Source organism: Chiloscyllium plagiosum, unplaced genomic scaffold (assembly GCF_037043375.1).
Source record: "Chiloscyllium plagiosum isolate Xiang-an unplaced genomic scaffold, Cpla_swu_hap1 HiC_scaffold_9, whole genome shotgun sequence".
In the NCBI taxonomy this organism is placed as follows: Eukaryota; Metazoa; Chordata; class Chondrichthyes; order Orectolobiformes; family Hemiscylliidae; genus Chiloscyllium; species Chiloscyllium plagiosum.
The window spans coordinates 102,284,780-102,306,922 of record NW_028270147.1 but is presented as its reverse complement, the minus strand read 5'-3'; the positions used below and the strand labels follow the sequence as shown (position 1 = coordinate 102,306,922).

At 46.7% G+C, this 22,143-nt stretch overlaps 1 protein-coding gene across 1 annotated transcript in view; it reads right to left on the bottom strand.

The window, feature by feature from the left end:
* Positions 1-22,143, bottom strand: part of LOC122554086 (putative voltage-dependent R-type calcium channel subunit alpha-1E) — a 1,472,327-nt gene that overhangs the window by 1,405,110 nt on the left and 45,074 nt on the right. Inside the window, exon 2 of the mRNA XM_087990243.1 lies at positions 16,048-16,520. Coding sequence (XP_087846369.1) covers positions 16,048-16,511 — 464 coding nt within the window. The 5' untranslated portion in view covers positions 16,512-16,520. The remainder of the gene's footprint in view (positions 1-16,047; positions 16,521-22,143) is intronic.

Sequence of the window (22,143 nt, the reverse complement as noted above, 5' to 3'; positions counted from 1 at the left end):
TTTCAACTCCCCCTCCCACTCCACCAAGGATAGTCAGGTCTTTGGACTCCTCCATCGCCAGACCACAACAAAACGACGGTTGGAGGAAGAGCGCCTCATCTTCCGCCTAGGAACCCTCCAACCTCAAGGGATGAACTCGGATTTCACCAGTTTCCTCATTTCCCCTCCCCCCACCTTGTCTCAGTCTAATCCATCGAATTCAGCACCGCCTTCTTAACCTGCAATCTTCTTCCCGACCTCTCCGCCCCCACCCCAGTCTGACCTATCACCCTCACCTTGACCTCTTTCCACCTATCACATTTCCGACGCCCCTCCCCCAAGTCCCTCCTCCCTACCTTTTATCTTAGCCTGCTGGACAAACTTTCCTCATTACTGAAGAAGGGCTTATGCCCGAAACGTCGATTTTCCTGTTCCCTGGATGCTGCCTGACCTGCTGCGCTTTTCCAGCAACACATTTTCAGCGCTTTTCTGAACCCTTGACAAAGGAATGTGTTATTGAATATCGGAAGTTAGGGAATAAATTAAAATGCAGGATCTCAAAATGTAGTCATTTTAGGATAATTTCCAGTGCCAAATGCTAGCAGGAGTAGGAATAAGGGTATAGATCAGATGAATGTGTGGCTGGAGAAATGACGTGCCAGGGAGGGATTTAGATTCTTGAGGGATTAGGATTGTTTCTGGCAAAGGTGGGGCCTGTACACGCCTAATGGGCTGTACCCGTGCAGTGCTGACACAAATATCCTCATGTTTTCTTTTGTTAGATCTATCAGGTCTACCACCACCCGCTAAAATAATGCAGCGTCTGGACAAGATCACCAAAGCGTGAGACCTGACATTTGATTGTCCTTAAACCCTCTCTAACAATATTTATCATATCAGTGTATCCTGTAAACTGTTCACATTAACGAGGAAAGTGGTAGTGAATGTACCCCGTAGTGAGCTGCAGTCTCAGTTTGGCATATGTGTGTGAGTGAGGGATAAACACTGCTAGAGGTTCAACCATCTGAGTGACAGATCGAGGGAGCTTGATATGGTTTTGTATTCTATTAAGTGAGAATCGCAGAGTGTTTGTTGCCTCTTTGCTGCCCTCTCTGTTGGGGAGGTGTAAATAAATTTGGTTAATAATAGCTGCTTGTAACTGTGTGAGTGTTAGTCATACCCAGTACGACACGCGGCTGCAAAAATATCAACGAAGCTGAATTCTTCATGAAAGGACACTTGAGAAATTAAGGAATGGAGAGCCATTCTCTTCAGAAATGCTCTTCAGAATTTCTGTACTTGATTTTGAGGAAAGCCAGGACATTTGAAACATTGTTGTGCCTATTGGTCAGACAGTACCACAAAAGCATCTGACCCAACCATTGTGCAAAGAGTATTTACTTCATCCTGATAAAGCTGCATTTTGCGTCTATTGTGATCAGATAGTTACACAGTGAGTCATCAAGCTACATCATTGAAAAGGATAGAGCTGAAGGCAGGTTTGCGGTAAGGCCGTCACAAACAGGACTGGTATAATTGTGTAATAAAGGATATACTTTTGGCTGAAGGTCTATGTTTTATCAGGATAAAGCAAATGTTCTCTGCACCATGCTTCTGAGGAGAAGCCTAACCAGTTTTGCTCAGAGACTCCAGCACTCCACACAACGCTGAAATGAGTTTCATGATAAAGTGCTCTTCGAAATTTCTGAACTTGGTTTTGAGGAAAGTTGAGTGATTTGAAATATTGCCTTCAATAATTTGCATTATGGCACAACCAGCAATAAAATTACACAGTTTTTCAGATTTCTTGCAGTGTGGAAACAGGCCCTTCGGCCCAACAAACCCACACTGACCCTCCGAAGAGTAACCCACCCAGACCCATTCCCCCTGAATGAAGCACCTAACACAATGGGTAATTTAGCATGGCCAATTCACCTGACCTGCACACCTTTGGATTGTGGGAGGAAACCGGAGCACCCAGAGGAAACCCACGCAGACACGGGGAGAATGTGCAAACTCCACACAGACAGTTGCCCGAGGCGGGGATTGAACCCAGGTCTCTGGGAGGCAGCAGTGCTAACCACTGAGCCACCGTGCTGCCCCAGTTACACAATAGAGGTTATTCTCAATGTGAAGGCGGCACTTTGTCTCCACAAGGACTGTGCAGCGATCGTTCTTACCGATTCTGTCACGGACAAATGCATCTGCAGCTGGCACATTGGTTGGGTTGAGGGTCAAGTATGCTTTTCCCTTTTGTTGGTTCCCTCACCAGACCCAGTCGAGCAGCTATTCTTTAGAACCCAAACAGCTCAATCAGTAGTACTGCTGCCAAGCCACTCTTGGTGGTGGTGGTGGACATTGAAATCCCCCACCCTCACCACCTTCAGTGCTTCCTCCAACATGGAGGAGTACTGACTCGTCAGTCAAGGGGGGATGGTATGTGCTGATCAACAGGAGGCTTCCTCCAGAGATACATGCCTGGAGAGAGGAGTGCCTGGGGAAAAGAGATGGAAAACAGAAAACCTCTGACTATCTTGTCTTTCCAAAAGAGAATTTTAAAAAATATCATAGGAAATATCCAAATAAAAAAGAAAAATTTGCAGGGCAATAACTTTCAAAGAAGCTGGCATATTCACAGTGGGCTGTTGCTATGGTTCAAGGATTGTGAAGAAGCAAATCCAGTTCCAGTTTCACCCTAGAGATTCAAGTTGTACCTCAGACTAAAGCAGCACTCATAACAAGCTCAGATTACAGTCACACGCTGCAGTGTGAGGGGACACTGAGAAATGGTCACAAATCAATGGGAGAATAACTCCAGCAAAGATCAAACAGAAATTCCAGTATACATCCCAATATTAGCAAGAAAGATCCCCGGTCAAACCACATATGACCCACTGTTCATTAGAAAAAGATTATAAGGACACTGTCCCTATCAAAAGCACCTATGAATAGAGGCAGTACGGGGTTAGATACAAAGTTGAAAAGGGTGGAGCTGGAAAAGCGCAGAAGGTCAGGCAGCATCCAAGGAGCAGGAAAGTCGACATTTTGGGCGTAATTCCTTCATTAGGAAAGGAAAGCTCCCTCCACACTGTCCCCATAAAACACTCCCAGGACAGGGGCAGCATGGGGTTAGATACAGGGTAAAGCTCCCTCTACACTGTCCCCCATCAAACACTCCTAGGACAGGGGCAGCGTGGGGTTAGATACAGAGTAAAGCTCCCCCTACACTATCTCCCATCAAACACTCCCAGGACAGGGGCAGCATGGGGTTAGATACAGAATAAAGCTCCCCCTACACCATCCCCATCAAACACTCCCACGACAGGGACAGCACGGGGTTAGATACAGAGTAAAGCTCCCTCCACACCATCCCCATCAAACACTCCCAGGACAGGGGCAGCATGGGGTTAGATACAGAGTAAAGCTCCCTCTACACTGTCCCCCATCAAACACTCCCAGGACAGGGGCAGCATGGGGTTAGATACAGAGTAAAGCTCCCCCTACACCATCCCCATCAAACACTCCTAGGGTAGGGAACAGCATGGGGTTAGATTGACTAAAACTCCCTCTACACCGTCTCCATCAAACACTCCCAAGACAGGGACGACATTGGCTTAGATACAGAATGAATCTATCTCTACACTGACCCCCATCGAACATACTCAGGACAGAGGCAGCACAGGATAAAGGATCCTCGACACTGCTCCTCCTGTGGGGGAGCTGGAGAAAAGCTGTGTTGAAGGATTCCTCAGGTTCTCTGTGAGTTCATTGCCAGGAGGAAGTGGTGGGAGTGGAGTCATTCTCTCAGCTGCAGTGTGACTCAGAGGCAGCACCAGCTGTGTATGAGAAACTGGGAGCAAACCGGAGATCAGCACGCAGTGTCTCACGTGACATGATCACTCGTTGTTCACACATTGCAAGAAGTTACACCACGGAGAGACATCTGCTGTTCCCGAGGCATTTCATCCTGCAGCTCAGCTGATCGAGCTAGTGTGCAGGGAGGCAGGAGGCTGCTAATGTGGGAATTCATCTCAAATAGTTCTTTGTCCAGTAGCTGTAGCCGCAAAGTGTGCTGTAACTCGCCAAGACGTGTCCCCGTGGCATGCCCCAAAACATCTTTCCACCATGGTCACAGTCTGAACTACCTCTTATCAATTGCACTGAATTCACAGGAATTGTGGGTCTACCTACAGCACATGGATTGCAGTGGCTCAAGATGGCCGCTTGCCATCACCTGCTCCTGAGGCAACTAGAGAGGGGCAATACATTCTGACCCAGCCAGCAACACCCACATCCCATACAAGATAAACTGAGACAGCTTCTATTTTACTTAATCTACTCTCCCAATTTATCCTTCTTTTCCGTTTCTTCCTCCCGACTGATCTTCCTCATAAACCTATCACCAAGAGCCATCTCAAGCACACCTAGTTCTACCTTCTAACCTCCCATAAAGATGCACTGCAGAAGTTCACCATAGCCCCGTAGCACTTTTCGAAGCCACAACCACTTCTGTTTAGAGACACCAGGGTAGCAGATGCATGGGAATACCACCCTCACCACCAATCCACTCACCATCCTGACTTGGAAATATGTCGCCTTTCCTTCGCGGTGGCTGGGTCAAATTCCTGGAATTCCCACCTAAGGTCATTGCGCCTACAGCACAGGGACTGAAGAGTTGGAGAAGACAACTCATGACTACCTTCTCAAGGGGCAAGGATGATGAGCACTTGTAATGCCAACGACACTTGTAATTCCGAGTGAATTTAACAACCTCGCGAGTCGAAACTGAGAATGGCAATCTTTGAGGCTTGAGATTAAAAAAAATTTTCAAAGTGTTTGCTCCATCTGTTCACTTCAGTGATGAGGAGAAATTGATGAAGTAGGGACTGTTGTCCCTGGAGAGAAGGCAGCTGTGAGCAAGATTTTGAAAATCCTGAATGGGCTGAATAGAGTCGGTCAGGAGAAAGTGTTCCCACTCATAACGAGAACAAGAATGCGGGGGGGGGGGGGGGGGAGGTGTAGATTTAAGCAATGTGCAAATGAACGCAAGAGTGATGTAAGAGAAAAAGAAATATTTTCAGACAGTGGGTAATTAGGGTCTGCAATGTACTGCTTGGAAATGTGGTGTGGAAAGACATGAGAAAAAGGCACTCGGTAACAGAGCTGGTGGACCAAGTTGCCTCCCTTTGCGCAGTAACTATTCTGTGATTCTATCATCCCACTTGAGTGCAGGTCACTCTGCACCAGACTGTTCCATCCCACTCGTTTCTGAAGGGGTTGGGTGATGAACATAGCATTTCCCTGCCTGGCTTTTAACGTTCACAAAGACTTCTCCGTCCAGTCAAGGGCTGGCACCCTCCAGGATTTTCCTGCTCTTTCGGGGATAGAAGACCTTGAAAGCCCGCAGACAAGGAAGCTGATAGTGCACATTGATAAAGATGGTGTGTGAATTGTTCACATTCTTGGAAAACTTTCAATTATTCTTTTTTTCCAAATTATGGGCAATACAGTAAAAGATGGATAGCCAGGCAGCATCCAGTGATGAATGGCATTAGAGTCAAAGTGCCACCCAATTAGAGTTGTCAGCCATATGGGGAAGGAGTAGTCTGTCTGACTCAGCCTTCGATGTTTCCAATGGTCCCCTCCCCACTGTTTCTGGGGAAGAGTATTCCGAGCTGAAAATGTGTTGCTGGAAAAGCGCATCAGGCCAGGCAGCATCCAAGGAGCAGGAGAATCGATGTTTCGGGCATGAGCCCTTTTTCCTGTCGATTCTCCTGCTCCTTGGATGCTGCCTGACCTGCTGCGCTTTTCCAGCAACACATTTTCAGCCCGGATCTCCAGCATCTGCAGCCCTCACTTTCTCCTCGAAGAGTATTGCAAGGGCTGGTGATGATCTGAGAAAATAATCCCTTCTCCTCTCCGTCTTAAATGGAGACCGTCTTATCCTGAAACTTATTTCTAGATTCTCCCACGATGTGGGGGGGGGGGGGGAGGGAAATCACCCTCTCAGTGTCAACTCTGTTAAAACCCCTCTGGATCTTCCATCTGTCAGCTTGTCAACATCAATGAGTATCAATGCGACCTGAATAACCTTTCCTCACAAGGTGACCCCTTCATCGCGGGAATCAGTTAACTGGGCTACTTCCAAAGCAATCGTGACGATTGGACTAAAAACTCAAGGAATGACCTCAGCACAAGCAGGCCATTTGGCCCATTGAGTCTGTTCTATCATTTGATCGTGGCTGATGTTTCTCAACCCCATTCTTCTGCTTTCTCCCTCTAACCCTTGATCCCCTTACCAACCAAGAACCCTGTCTATCTCTGCCTTAAATACACTTAATGGCTTGGCCGTCACAGCCCACTGCAGCAATCAGTTCCACAGATTCACCACCCGCTGGCTGAAGGAATTCCTTCTCATCTCAGTCGGAAAGGACTACGCCTTCACTCTGACACTGTGCCCTTGGATCCTAGTCACCCCAACTAGTGGAAACATCATCTCCACGTTGAGTCATAGAGTCCTACAGAATGGAGACAGGTTCATGCCGACCAAAATGTCCATCAATGCAGGCCCATTTCCCTGCGCTTGGCCCATATTCTTCTGAACCTTTCCTCTCCATGTATTTGTCCAAATGCCTTTTAAATGTTGTTAATGTACCCTCCTCAATCACTTCCGCTATAGACAGGCAGGAGGCTGGAAGTACGCAGCAAGTAGGCAGCATCAGGAGAAGTCGATGTTTCGTGTGTAACCCTTGTCCATCTGATGCTGTCTGACCTGCTGTGTTCTTCCAGCCTTCTGCCTGTCTATTTTGGGTTCCAGCATCTGTAGTTTTTTTTTTGTCTTCAACCACTTCCACTGGCAGCTCATTCCATATCCATACCACCCTCTGTGTAAAAAAAAATTCCCCTCAGGTTCCCTTTTATTTTTTCCCTGATAACCTTAAACTGATATCCTCTAGTTCTTAATTCCTCAATCCGAGGAAAAAGCCCAAGTGCATTCACCCTATCCATGATCTTATCATAAAATCTCCCCTCAGTCTCCTACTTTCTAAAGAAAAAAGTCCTAGCTTGTCCAACCTCTTCCTATAACTCAGACCATTGAGTCCTGGCAACAACCTTGTAAATTTCCTCTGCACCCTTTCCAGTTTCTATAGCAAGGTGACCAAAACTGAACACAATATTTCAAGTGCGGCCTCACCAACATCCTGTATAACTGCAACATAACTTCCCAACTTCTATACTCATTGCCCTGACTGATGAAGACCCAAAAGCCTTCTTCACTGCCCTGTCTACCTGTGACTCCACTTTCAGAGAACCGTGCACCTGAACTCCAAGGTCCCTCTGCTCCACTACACTCCTTAAGGATCTATCATCCACCATGAACTCCCACCTTGATTTGACCTTCAAAAATGCAAACCTTATACATATCTATATCTAACTCCATTTGCCATTTCTCAGCCCACTTCCCCAGCTGATCAAGGTCCTGCTACAATATCCGATAACCTTCCTCACCATCCACGATGCCACCTATTTTAGTGACATCTGCAAACTTAGTAATCATGCCTTATACATTCTATTCAAGTCATTGATCTTGACAACAAACAGTAATGGTCCCAGCACTGACCAGAGGCACTTCACCAGTCACAGGCCTCCAGTCCAACAAGCATCCTCCCACTATTACCCTCTGCTTCCTACCGTCAGGCCAGTTGTGTATCCAATTTGCCAGCTCGCCCTGGACTCCATGCGATCTAATCTTCCAGAGCAGCCTACCATGTGGAACCTTATCAAAGACCTTAGTGACATTCATATAGACTACATCTACTGCCCTGCCCTTGTCAACCTTCCTGATCACTTCATCAAACAACTCTAACAAATTTGTGAGGCACGATCTCTCACGCAGAAAGCCTTGCTGACTAGTCCTAATCAAACCCTGTCTTTCCAAATGCATGTAGATCTTATCTCTCAGAATCTTCTCAAGTAACTTACCCACCACAGATGTTAAGCTCATTGATCTATAGTTCCCAGGCTTTTCTTTGCAGCCCTGCTTGATAATGGCACAACATTCGCTACCCTCCAGCCTTCCGGGACCTCACCCGTGGCTAATGATGATGCAGAAATATCAGCCAGGGCCCCTGTGATTTCTTCTCTCGCCCCTTGCAGTGTTCTTGGATATATCTGGTCAGGACCAGGAGATTTATCCAACTTCATGCATTCTAATACATCCAACACCTTCTCCACTGTCCCCAAGATATGACTACTAACTTCCTCAAGTTCCCAAATTCATTGAGGACCTCGCCCAACTCCTGTGGTTCCACACATACAGATCCACTTTAGTCCTTGAGGGGCCCTATTCTCTCTCTAGTTATTCTTCTTCCTTTAATTTACTTAAAAAACCTCATTGGATTCACCCTAATCTTTTCAGCCAAGTCTATCTCTTGCCCCCTTTCCACCCTCCTGATTTCCTTCTTCAGTAAACTCCTGCATTCCCTGTATACCGCCAGGGATTCCCTTGATCCCAGCTCCCTGTACCTGAGCCATGTCTCCTTTTTTTCTGGTCAAAGCCTCGTTCTCTTGTCATCCAGGGTCCCCTATTCCTGTCAACCTTGCCCTTCACCTTCACAGGAACATATAGACCTAGAACTCTAGCTGTCTCACTTTTAAAGGCCTACCATTTACCAGCGGTCCCTTTGTCTGCAAACAAACTACTCCAATCAACCCCTGCAAGATCCTGTCCAATAAAATTCACCTTGCCCTATTTAGAAATGGAACCTATGGACCAATTTTGTCCCTCTCCATTACATTTTAAAATGAATAGCACTATGGTCACTTGTCCCAAAGTGCTCCCCCGCTGTCACCTCCATCCCCAGCCCTGCCCTATTTCTGAAGAGTAGGTCGAGTTTTGCTCCTTCCCGAGTAGGGCCCTCTAGACACTGCTTGAGGAAATGTTCCTGAATGCACTTAACAAATTCCATCCCATCTAATCCCTTAACACTTTGGCACTCCCAGTTTATGTTAGGAAAATTAAAATCCCCTAGTATGACAATTCTATTGCTCCTACAAGTCTCCCAATCTCCCTGCATATTTGTACCTCTAATTACCATTGACTATTTGGGGCCCTGCAGTACAACCCCAATAATGTCACTATCCCCTTCTTATTTCTTAGCTCCACCAACAAAGCCTCACTGGATGATCTTTCAGTTATTTCATCTCTGATTACTGCTGTGATACTCGCCTGAAACAAAAATGCAACTCCCCCTCCCCTCCTTTCACCACCACTGTCCTGCCTAAAGCACCTGTACCCTGGCACATTAAGCTGCCATTTCTGTCCCTCCATTAGCCATGTGTCTATACTGGCTATAATATCCCAGTCCCATGTACCTATCCACAGCCTGAGTTCATCGGCCTTACCTGTCAGCCCTCTTGCATTGAAATAGATGCAATTTAATCCAACAGACATTCCTCGCTCCCTGTCATGTTCCAGCCTGCCCATGTTCAACGTACTGTTTCTCATTACTGTCAATCCAGGCCTCCCAGTAAGTTCAAATCAGATCTCCCCTCAACCTTCTAAACTCCATTCAGCACAGACCCAGAGTTCCCAAACGGTCCTCATATGATAAACGTCAGAGCTGCCTTCTTGAATCACTGCAATGTAGAAACATACACAGTTTTTAGGGAAGAAGTTCCAGGATTTTGACTCAGCAACAGTGATCTGTTTCCAAGTCAGGGTGGTGAGTGACTTGGAGGGGAACTTGCAGGGTGGTGGTGTTCCTCTATATCTACTGCCCTTGTCTTTCTAGATGGAAGTGGTTGCTGGTTTGGAAGATGCTATCTCAGGGCCTTGGTAAATGTGCGTGGTGCACACTGCTGCTACTGAGTGTTGGTGGAGGAGGGAGTGAATGTTTATAGATGTGTTACCAATCAAGTGGGCTGTTTTGTTCTGAATGATGTTGAGCTTCTTGAGTGTTGTTGGAGCTGCACTCATCCAGGCAAGTGAGGAGTATTCCATCGCACTGTTGACTTGTGACTTGTAGTTGGGCTTGAGGGAGTCTGGTGGTGATTATTCACTGCAGTACTCCTAACTTCTGACCTGTTCTTGTAGCCACTGTGAGTATGTGGAGAATTCAGCTGAGTTTCTGGTAACCCACCAGGGTGTTGATAGTGGGGGAATTCAGTGATGGTAACACCATTGAATGTCAAGGGACGATAGTTAGATTCTTTCTTTTGGAGATGTCACTGATCAGGTTGACATCATACTGCATTTTCCATCAGGAACTGATGAAATGGTCGAGGGCTGATATTCTTCTGCAATCCCATAGATCACATTCCCACTCAGTAATCTCTCTCCTCGGTCACCCCCAAAATGGACCTTTGTCAGAATCATGGCTGGTCAGGAATGGAGGGGGCCAGGATTGGCGCGATGTATCAAACTCGAAAGGGAGAAATGTTTTATCCCCAGCTCCAGTAATTTAGTACCGTTCAGCGTCAATCTACTTCCCTCACCCGAAACCCAAAATGCTCCATAAAATTGCCTCCTGACTGCCTATTTCCATCCTCCCACCTTGGCCTCTGGGTTCCGTGCTTGCCCTGAGCACCACTCAGGTGACTAGAAGGGAATATGGAAATTCATGTACACACAGAAAGATCCCACAAACAGCAATGAACCAGTCAACCATTTTCACTGAATGCTGATTGATGGGCAAATAGTAAACCAGGTTTACTTAGGAGAGCTACCATAGCCCTCTTTGATATAACATGCAAGTATGCTCCTGCCTTAATCCTACTCCTCTCCTTCGGTATCTCCTTCTTCACTCTCTATTGTGATGCGAGGTATATAGAGTCATAGTCATAGAGATATACAGCATGGAAACAGACCCTTCGGTCCAACCCGTCCATGCCGACCAGATTTCCCAACCCAATCTAGTCCCACCTGCCAGCACCTGGCCCATATCCCTGCAAACCCTTCCTATTCATATACCCATCCAAATGCCTCTTAAATGTTGCAATTGTACCAGCCTCCACCACTTCCTCTGGCAGCTCATTCCATACACGTACCAACCTCTGTATGAAAAAGTTGCCCTGCAGGTCTCGTTTATATCTTTCCTCTCTCACCCTAAACCTATGCCCTCTAATTCTGGAATCCCCCACCCCAGGGAAAAGACTTTGCCTATTTACCCTATCCACGCCCCTCATAATTTTGTATACCTCTATAAGGTCACCCCTCAGCCTCCGACGCTCCAGGTAAAACAGCCTCAGCCTGTTCAGCCTCTCCCTATACCTCAAATCCTCCAACCCTGGCAACATCCTTGTAAATCTTTTCTGAACCCTTTCAAGTTTCACAACATCTTTCCGATAGGAAGGAGGCCAGAATTGCATGCAATATTCCAACAGTGGCCTAACCAATGTCCTGTACAGCCGCAACATGACCTCCCAACTCCTGTACTCAATACTCTGACCAATAAAGGAAAGCATACCAAACGCCTTCTTCACTTTCCTATCTACCTGCAACTCCACTTTCAAGGAGTTATGAACCTGCACTCCAAGGTCTCTTTGTTCAGCAACACTCCCTAGGACCTTACCATTAAGTGTATAAGTCCTGCTAAGATTTGCTTTCCCAAAATGTAGCACCTCGCATTTATCTGAATTAAACTCCATCTGCCACTCCTCAGCCCATTGGCCCATCTGATCAAGATCCTGTTGTAATCTGAGGTAACCCTCTTCACTGTCCACTACCCCTCCAATTTTGGTGTCATCTGCAAACTTACTAACTGTACCTCTTATGTTCGCATCCAAATCATTTATATAAATGACAAAAAGTAGTGGACCCAGCACTGATCCTTGTGGTACTCCACTGGTCACAGGCCTCCAGTCTGAAAAGCAACCCTCCACCACCACCCTCTGTCTTCTACCTTTGAGCCAGTTCTGTATCCAAATGCCTAGTTCTCCCTGTATTCCATGAGATCTAACCTAACTAATCAGTCTCCCATGGGGAACCTTGTCGAACGCCTTACTGAAGCCCATATAGATCACGTCAACCGCTCTGCCCTCATCAATCTTCTTTGTTTCTTCCTCAAAAAACTCAATCAAGTTTGTGAGACATGGTTTCCCACGCACAAAGCCATGTTGATTATCCCTAATCAGTCCTTGCCTTTCCAAATACATGTACACCCTGTCCCTCAGGATTCCCGTCAATAACTTGCCCACCACCAAGGTCAGGCTCACCGGTCTATAGTTCCCTGGCTTGTCCTTACCACCCTTCTTAAACATTGGCATCACGATAGCCAGACTCCAGTCTTCCGGCACCTCACCTGTGACTATCAATCATACAAATAATGATACAAATATATGTACTAATATCATTTTTTTCGCGTATGTATTTTGAACTGGTGACATTGGCTTCTGGTCTAGATATATGAGAAGGTTTCATAATTATTGTTTCAATTCGCAGAGTGCATGGCTCGGGAAAAATATATGAACAGTTTCTTTCGGAGAAAGGGATTGGTTCAGAACAGTTAGGAAATAGGTTATCTTAATATAAGGTTTGAAAATTCCAGACCAGACGTGTTGGTTATTTAAGAGGTATTTAAAACTAAGGTGTTTAAGCTCAGTTGTGTGAATAATCCCTCAAGGCCTAGAACTGAAAGAAACAGTTAAAGTCAAGCCTTCAGAAGAGGAATTGCTCTCTAGTGTTTGAGTTGTAAAGTGACAGTTTCAGATAGATGGGACTTTAACCTGCTATATGTTTCAAATTGGGTGGCACGGTGGCACAGTGGTTAGCACTGCTGCCTCACAGTGCCAGAGACCCGGGTTCAATTCCTGCCTCAGACAACTGACTGTGTGGAGTTTGCACATTCTCCCTGTGTCTGCGTGGGTTTCCTCCGGGTGCTCCGGCATCCTCCCACAGTCCAAAGATGTGCAGATCAGGTGAATTGGCCAGGCTAAATTGCCTGTAGTGTTAGGTAAGGGGTAAATGTAGGGGTATGGGTGGGTTGCGCTTCGGCGGGTCGGTGTGGACTTGTTGGGCCGAAGGGCCTGTTTCCACACTGTAAGTAATCTAATCTAATCTAAATTTGTGTTACATGTAAATAGCTTGATTTATTCCATTTTGACTTCATTTATTTTATTTAAATAAACTTATATTTTATCATGAAAATGCGATACTCTGATATAAAGGTACTACTTCACCCTTAATCACTCACTCTTATGCAATCAATCAGTCATTATGTGTAATGTCCAGTAACATCAGAAAGCATAGAACCCAGACTACATGGTGCCAGATGGTGATAGTGCAGCCTTGAAAATAATTAGCATTTAAATAAACTTCAAGATAACTGTCTCTCAAGAACCCAACCATAAACTAATGTCATATTATATATTAATATATGGAATGATACTATATAGACTAGTACACGATCTGCATCAAACTCTCTTCTCCCTCACTTACGAATCACTCACTTTTCACTTACTCCGCCCTCCACTTCTCTCTCATCCACTCTGTTCTTCCTCATTACCCTCTCTATCACTCACACCTCCCTCACTCACTCCTCCCTCACTCTCTCCTCCCTCCCTCACACTTCCCTCCATTATTCACTCACCCTTTCCTCCCTCACTCTCCCTTCCATTATTCACTCTCCCCTCCCTCCCTCACTCTCCCCTCCATTATTCACTCTCCCCCCCTGCCTAACTCACTCCTCCCTCACTCTCCCTTCCCTCCCTCACTCTTCCCTCCATCATTCACTCTCCCCTCCCTCCCTCACTCTCCCCTCCATTACTCACTCTCCCCTCCCTGCCTCACTCTCCATTCCCTCCCTCACTCTTCCCTCCATCATTCACTCTCCCTTCCCTCCCTCACTCTTCCCTCCATCATTCACTCTCCCCTCCCTCCCTCACTCTCCCTCCATTACTCACTCTCCCCTCCCTCCCTCACTCTCCCTTCCCTCCCTCACTCTCCCCTCCCTGCCGCACTCACTCCTCCCGCACTCTCCCTTCCCTCCCTCACTCTCCCCTCCATTACTCACTCTCCCCTCCCTGCCTCACTGACTCCTTCCTCACTCTCCCCTCCTTCCCTCACTCTCCCCTCCATTATTCACTCACCCCTCCTTCCCTCAATCTCCCCTCCATTATTCACTCACCCCTCCTTCCCTCACTCTCCCCTCCATTATTCACTCACTCCTTCCTCCCTCCCTCACTCTCCCCTCCATTATTCACTCTCCCCCTGCCTCACTGACTCCTCCCTCACTCTCCCCTCCCTTCCTCACTCTCCCCTCCATTATTCACTCTCGTCTCCCTGCCTCACTCACTCCTCCCTCACTCTCCCCTCCCTCCCTCACTCTCCCCTCTATTATTCACTCACCCCTCTCTCCCTCATTCTCTCCTCCATTACTCACTCTCCCCTCCCTGCCTCACTGACTCCTCCCTCACTCTCTCCTCCTTCCCCCACTCTCCCCTCCATTATTCACTCACCCCTCCTTCCCTCACTCTCCCCTCCATTATTCACTCACCCCTCCCTCCCTCACTCTCCCCTCCATTATTCACTCTCCCCCTACCTCACTGACTCCTCCCTCACTCTCCCCCCATTATTCACTCACCTCTCCCTCCCTCACTCTCCCCTCTATTATTCACTCACTCATCCCTCCCTCACTCTCCCTTCCCTCACTCTCCCCTCCCTCCCTCACTCTCCCCTCCATTATTCACTCACCCTTCCCTCCCTCACTCTTCCCTCTATTATTCACTCACCCATCCCTCCCTCACTCTCCCTTCCCTCACTCTCCCCTCCCTCCCTCACTCTCCCCTCCATTATTCACTCTCCCCTCCCTGCCTCACTGACTCCTCCCTCACTCTCCCATCCCTCTCTCACCGTCCCCTCCATTATTCACTCACTCCTCCCTCCCTCACTCTCCCCTCCGTTATTCACTCATCCCTCACTCCTCCCTCCTCTCCCCACCCTCCCTTACTCTTCCCTCCATTATTCACTCACCCCTCTCTCCCTCACTCTCCCTTCCCTCACTCTCCCCTCCCTCCCTCACTCACCCTTCCCTCATTCACTCTCCCCTCCATTATTCACTCTCCCCTCCCTGCCTCACTCACTCCTCCCTCACTCTTCCCTCCATCATTCACTCTCCCCTCCCTGCCTCACTGACTCCTCCCTCCCTCACTCTCCCTTCCCTCACTCTCCCCTCCATTATTCACTCACCCCTCCCTCCCTCACTCTCCCTTCCCTCACTCTCCCCTCCCTCCCTCACTCACCCCTCCCTTCCTCACTCACCCCTCCATTATTCACTCTCTCCCTGCCTCACTGACTCCTCCCTCACTCTCCCCTCCCTCCCTCACTCTCCCCTCCATTATTCACTCACCCCTCCGTTATTCACTCATCCCTCCCTCCCTCACTCCTCCCTCACTCACCCCTCCCTCCCTCACTCTCCCCTCCGTTATTCACTCATCCCTCCCTCCCTCACTCCTCCCTCACTCTCCCCTCCCTCCCTCACTCTTCCTCCATTATTCACTCACCCCTCCCTCCCTCACTCTCTCTTCTACTATTCACTCACCCCTCCCTCCCTCACTCACCCCTCTCTCCCTCACTCGCCCCTCTCTCCCTCACTCTCCCCTCCCTCCCTCCCTCACTCTCTCCTCTACTATTCACTCACCCCTCCCTCCCTCACTCACCCCTCTCTCCCTCACTCGCCCCTCTCTCCCTCACTCTCCCCTCCCTCCCTCCCTCCCTCATCTCTCCATTATTCACTCACCCCTCTCTCCCTCACTCTCCCCTCCCTCCCTCATCTCTCCATTATTCACTCACTCCCCTCTCCCTCACTCTCTCCTTCCTTCTAGGTTTCGGACTCCAGATGATGTGATGTGACATGCTAGTTGGTGTGGTTTACTGTGCTGTTTCTTTCCTTCACCAGCCCTTCAGCCCCGACCCTTCCTCTTGAATGACGTGTTTGTACTTGAGCGCCAGTTGGCATTGGTTTGTCTTATCGCCCTGTTGCATCACCTGGACAGCCAGAATCGAGAGCAGCTAGTGAGAGGACAAAGATGGCATGGTTCCATCTGCAGATGGCACTGGCTGGTACTCACTCCCATTCCTTGCGCTTGGCCTGCGGCGTGCTCTGCATTTTATGGGCCTGGTGAGCTTTGATGATGTCCCTCTGCTCCACGATGCCCCCTCGTCTCCGCTTTATGATGTGGGGGCTGAGGGGGAAGTCGGGATCGTCAATGGGCAATGGGCTGAGGCCAAGCATCGGAAGATCAAAAAAGCTGCTCCCCTCAAAGGAGAATTGAGCGTCGAGGTCCTGGATCCGGATATCGTACACTGTGTCATAACTTGTTGCCTTGGATAGCATGTCTTCTGCCAATGACTGAGGGGGCAGCAGCTCACAAGATTGCCTCTCCATCCCCGTCTCTGCTAGCCTCAGATGCTGCGAGTGTAAGTTCCCTGAATCCTGCATCGGAAGAAGAGAATCCTTTCCATTGGATTCCCTTGCATGTCCGAAAGTCTGATCCAAAACGGAATGAGTGCTTCCTGATGCAAAGCCTAACATTTCTGGCACCTTTATGAGAGAGAGAGAGAGAGAGAATGCAATTAAATGTTAGATCAGAATTAAACAGCATTCAAACTTTACGCAAAACTTCTCCTCTTGCTAAGTCTCCCGACCCTCACCAATAAGAAGGAATACCAAACCCAATCTGACACTGTGTGACATTCAGGCAGGTCAACAAAGGGAGAGAGAGTTTGAGCACTGTGTTCAAAGAGGGTAAAGAGAGGGGGGAGGGGGGGGGGGGGGGGGGGTAAAGAGATGGAAAGGTTTAGCGAGAGAAATTGCAGAGTTTGGAACCCAGGCAGCTCGACAATGTTAGAACAATCAAAACCAGAAATGTGCAAGAGGTCATAATTAGACAAGAGCAGATATCACCAAGGCTTGTGGGAAACTGAAGGGTTGAGGCCTGATGAGGGTTTGCATCCAGCAGCGCATCTCTCAAACCATTGTGGTTAAGTTTATGTTAATCCCTTGGAATATAGAAATTTAATTTGATGTAATATTGAAGAATCTAACAGATTGTTTTCGGACAAGTTAACAGTTGCAAACATTCACAGGTACCTTCATATCCGGGCTAGTAAGTTAGTAGGTAATACCCTGGTAGGAAATTTCTTGTGGAGTGCCATGTTTCAAGTGATTTTGAGTGTGAAATTTTGTCTTAAGTGGTCATTTCTCTTAAAAGTAGCTGACATACTGACTCATTTGAAATGAATACCAAGCTAAATGTTCAGTCATTGACATGTGGACGAAATGGCCAGATGAATCTCAATGCAGAGAAATGTCAGGTCATTTGGGTCAAGGAACATGGAGAAACCATACATGCTCAAAGGTATAAATTGAAGGAAAATACAGGAGCAAATGGACCTCACGCATCATTCTCTGAAGATGTTGAAACAGTTGTGAAGGAGCCTTATAGAAGCATAGAGTATAAAAGCAAGGAAATGATGCTACACCTCTACAAATCACATGCAGCATTGTGTTCAGTCTGGTCACCCTGAGTTAAGGAATGATGTTAAAGCCCTGGAGAGAGAGCAAAGGAGATTTACTAGAATCCTCCCCAGAAATGAAGGATTTTAGATACAAGGACAGATTTGAGAAATTTAGCTTATTCTCCTTGTCACAATGAAGAATAAGAGGTGACCTTATTGAGATGTTCAAAGTTATGAACAATTTTGAGACGATCAAGAGAATATTTTGTTTCCACTGATTTGGTGTGTCAGTAGCTCAGGGGTCAAAATTTCAAAATTGTCAAACAAGGGAGCTAGGAATGAGATGAGGAGAAATTTCTTTACTCAGGGCGTTGTCAGGATCTGGAATGTGCTGCCTGAGAGAGTGGTGGAGGCAGATTTCAAAAAGGAGCTGGATATATATTTGAAGGTGATAAAGTAAGAGGGCTACGGAGACAGGGCTAAAGAGTGGATCGAGCTGGGTAGCTGTGTCAGGAGCTGATGAGTATAATGGCCTTCTTGTGTAATGTATAATTCTTTGTTCCCATGATATATACAAAGCGATGTTGCATGCAGTGAAATGCAGTCTATTACATATGGCACAGGATTATACCCGGAAAAATATGATTTGTTATAAATTCAGAGCACTTTTCTAACCAACAAAAAAGATCTTTTTTGCATAAAGAACAATGTTCTACTCAGTAAAATATACTGTTTTATATTTATAGTGCAGAATTATACCCCATAAAATAAGCTCTGCATATATAGAGCTGTGTTATATCCAGTAAAATACAGCATACAGACTCCAGTATCTTATCCTGTAAAATGTGGTGTTTTAACCATACCCAGCAATGTTGCATGCTCTGTATTTGATCTGTCATATAAGTATTCTACCCAGTAAAATACAATCTGCTATATGTACAAGCAGTGCTTATACATACACAGACCATGAGTAAAAATGAGTAATAAATGGCCTGTTATATGCATGAGCAGTATTAGACTTAGAGGAGAAAGTGAGGTCTGCAGATGCTGGAGATCAGAGCTGAAAATGTGTTGCTGGAAAAGCGCAGCAGGTCAGGCAGCATCCAGGGAACAGGAGAATCGACGTTTCGGGCATAAGCCCTTCTTCAGGACATTTTCAGTATTAGACTTAGTAGGTTATGGTCCACCGTGCAAGCAGAGAAATGTTACACACAATAAAATAGGGTCTGTTGTATATACAGGGTAGTATTCTAAGCAGTGAAATACGGCCTGTTATATACACAGCACAGCGTGATACCCATTTAAATATAGTGTGTTATACATACAGAAGTGTTACAGCTGGAAGGACCATGAGGCATAGTAGGAAAATTAGCCCATCAAGTGTGTTCTGCCATTCACTGAGGTCTGGCTGATCTGTAAATCCTCAACTCCACATTCCTGCCTTTTCCCCATAAACTTTAATGATTAAAAATCTACCTGTGTCAGCCTTGAATATACTTAATGACCCAGCCTCAACAGCCCTCTGCGGTAAAACAAAACCCACAGATTCACTAGCCTCTGAGAGAGAGAGAGAGAGAAAAGGTTCCTCCTCATCTTTGTCCGAACAGATGTACTGTTAAAGTGCTGCTGTGTTATATGCTGTATCAGATGGGTGGGTTATATGTTCAGCAGTTTTATACAGAGTATAAGAGATGGTGCTGTATATTGAGGAGTTTCAGGAGTGTTACATCCAGTAACACATGGAGTGCAACGAGTACAGGTCGTTCTGCTATCATGCGCGTTTTGTCAGTACAAATTTGCTATATTGGGACTGATGAATTGTGGATGTTGTTTGGACAATGTGAGCTTTCTACTGAACGAGTATAGCTATTTTCGATTAGTGATCTTCTACAGCATGATTTTCTTTGGCGGTTTTCCATAGCACGATTTTTTGTAGTGCGAGGTCACAGAGGAACACAACTGTCACATTATAGCAGAACGACCTGTACAGGAAAGTTGCATGCAATAACATAAGGTGTGTTATATATATGATAGAGATGTCTGCAGTAACGTAGGATATGTTGTATATACCCATTGACAGATGAACTGTTATAACTAGCTTAAAGGGTGGCATGGTGACTCAGTGGTTAGCACTGCAGTACTAGGGTCCCAGGTTCAATTCCCGCCTCAGGCGACTGACTGTGTGGAGTTTGCACATTCTCCCTGTGTCTGCCGCTTAAATGTTGCAGTTGTACCAGCCTCCACCACATCCTCTGGCAGCTCATTCCATACACGTACCACCCTCTGTGTGAAAAAATTGCCCCTTAGGTCTCTTTTATATCTTTCCCCTCTCACCCTATGGGTGGCACTGTGGCACAGTGGCACTGCTGCCTCACAGCGCCAGAGACCTGGGTTCAATTCCCGCCTCAGGTGACTGACTGTGTGGAGTTTGCACATTCTCCCCGTGTCTGCGTGGGTTTCCTCCCATAGTCCAAAGATGTGTAGATCAGGTGAATTGGCCATGCTAAATTGCGCGTAGTGTTAGGTGTAGGGGTATGGGTGGTTTGTGCTTTGGCAGGTTTGTGTGGACTTGTTGGGCTGAAGGGCCTCTTTCCACACTGTAAGTAATTTAATCTAAACCTATGCCGTCTGGACTCCCCAACCCCAAGGAAAATACTTTGTCTATTTATCCTATCCATGCCCCTCATGATTTTACAAATCTCGATAAGGTCACCCTTCAGCCTCTGACGCTCCAGGGAAAACAGCCCCAGCCTTTTCAGCCTCTCCCTGTAGCTCAAATTCTCCAACCCTGGCAACATCCTTGTAAACCTTTTCTGAACCCTTTCAAGTTTCACAACATCTTTCTGATACAAAGGAAACCAGAATTGCACGCAATATTCCAACAGTGGCCTAACCAATGTCCTGTACAGCCGCAACATGACCTCCCAACCCCTGTACTCAATACTCTGACCAATACAGGAAAACATACCAAACACCTTCTTCACTATCCTATCTACCAGCGACTCCACTTTCAAGGAGCTATAAACCTGCACTCCAAGGTCTCTTTGTTCAGCAACACTTCCTAGGACCTTACCATTATGTGTATAAGTCCTGCTAAGATTTGCTTTCCCAAAATGTAGCACCTCGCATTTATCTGAATTAAACTCCATCTGCCACTTCTCAGCCCATTGACCCACCTGGGCAAGATCCTGTTGTAATGTGAGGTAACCCTCTTCGCTGTCCACTACACCTCCAATTTTGGTGTCATCTGCAAACTTACTAACTGTACCTCTCATGCTTCCATCAAAATCATTTACGTAAATGACAAAAAGTAGAGGACCCAGCACCGATCCTTGTGGCACTCCACTGGTCACAGGCCTCCAGTCTGAAAAACAACCCTCTACCACCACCCTCTGTCTTCTACCTTTGAGCCAGTTCTGTATCCAAATAGCTAGTTCTCCCTGTATTCCATGAGATCTAACCTTGCTCACCAGTCTCCCATGGGGAAGCTTGTCGAACACCTTACTGAAGTCCATACAGATCACGTCAACCGCTCTGCCCTCATCAATCATTGTTACTTCTTCCAAAAACTCAATCAAGTTTGTGAGACATTATTTCCCACGCACAAAGCCATGTTGACTATCCCTAATCAGTCCTTGCCTTTCCAAATACATGTACATCCTGTCCCTCAGGATTCCCTCCAACAACTTGCCCACCACCGATGTCAGGTTCACTGGTCTATAGTTCCCTAGATTGTTCTTACCACCCTTCTCAAACAGTGGCACCACGTTAGCCAACCTCCAGTCTTCCGGCGTCTCAGCTGTGACTATCGATGATACAAATATCGCAGCAAGGAATCCAGCAATTACTTCCCTAGCTTTCCATAGAGTTCCAGGGTACACCTGATAAAGTCCTGTGGATTTATCCACTTTTACGCATTTCCAGAAACCCAGCCCTTCCTCCTCTGTAACATGGACATTTTCCGAGATGTCACCATCTGTTTCCCTACGTTCTATATCTTCCATTCCTTCTCCATGATAAACACTGATGCAAAATACTTGTTTAGTATCTCCCCCATCTCCTGCCGTTAACATATAGGCTGCCTTGCTGATCTTTGAAGGGCCCTATTCTCTCCCTAGTTATCCTTTTGTCCTTAATGAATTTATAAAAACCCTTTGGATTCTCCTTAGCCCTATTTGACAAAGCTATCTCATGTCCCCATTTTGCCCTCCTGATTTCCCTCTTAAGTATACCCCTATTGCCTTTATAATCTTTTAAGAATCCTCTCGGACTCTCCTGTATAGAATGGAGAGATCGACCTGACATATGCTTCCTACCTTTTCTTAACCAAAACCTCAATTTCTCTCGTCATCCAGTATTCCCTACACCTACCAGCCTTACCTTTCACCCTAACAGTGGAAGTACCATCTCTGAACTCTCGTTATCTCATTCCTGAAGGCTTCCCATTTTCCAGCCATCCCTTTACCTGCGAACATCTGCCTCCAATCAACTTTTGAAAGTTCTTGCCTAATACCGTCAAAATTAGCCTTTCTCCAGTTTAGAACTTCAACTTTTAGATCCGGTCTAACCTTTTCCATCACTATTTTAAAACTAGTAGAATTATGATCACTGGCCCCAAAGTGCTCCCCCACTGACACCTCAGTCACCTGCCCTGCCTTATTTCCCAAGAGTTGGTCAAGTTTTGCACCTTCTCTAGTAGGTACATC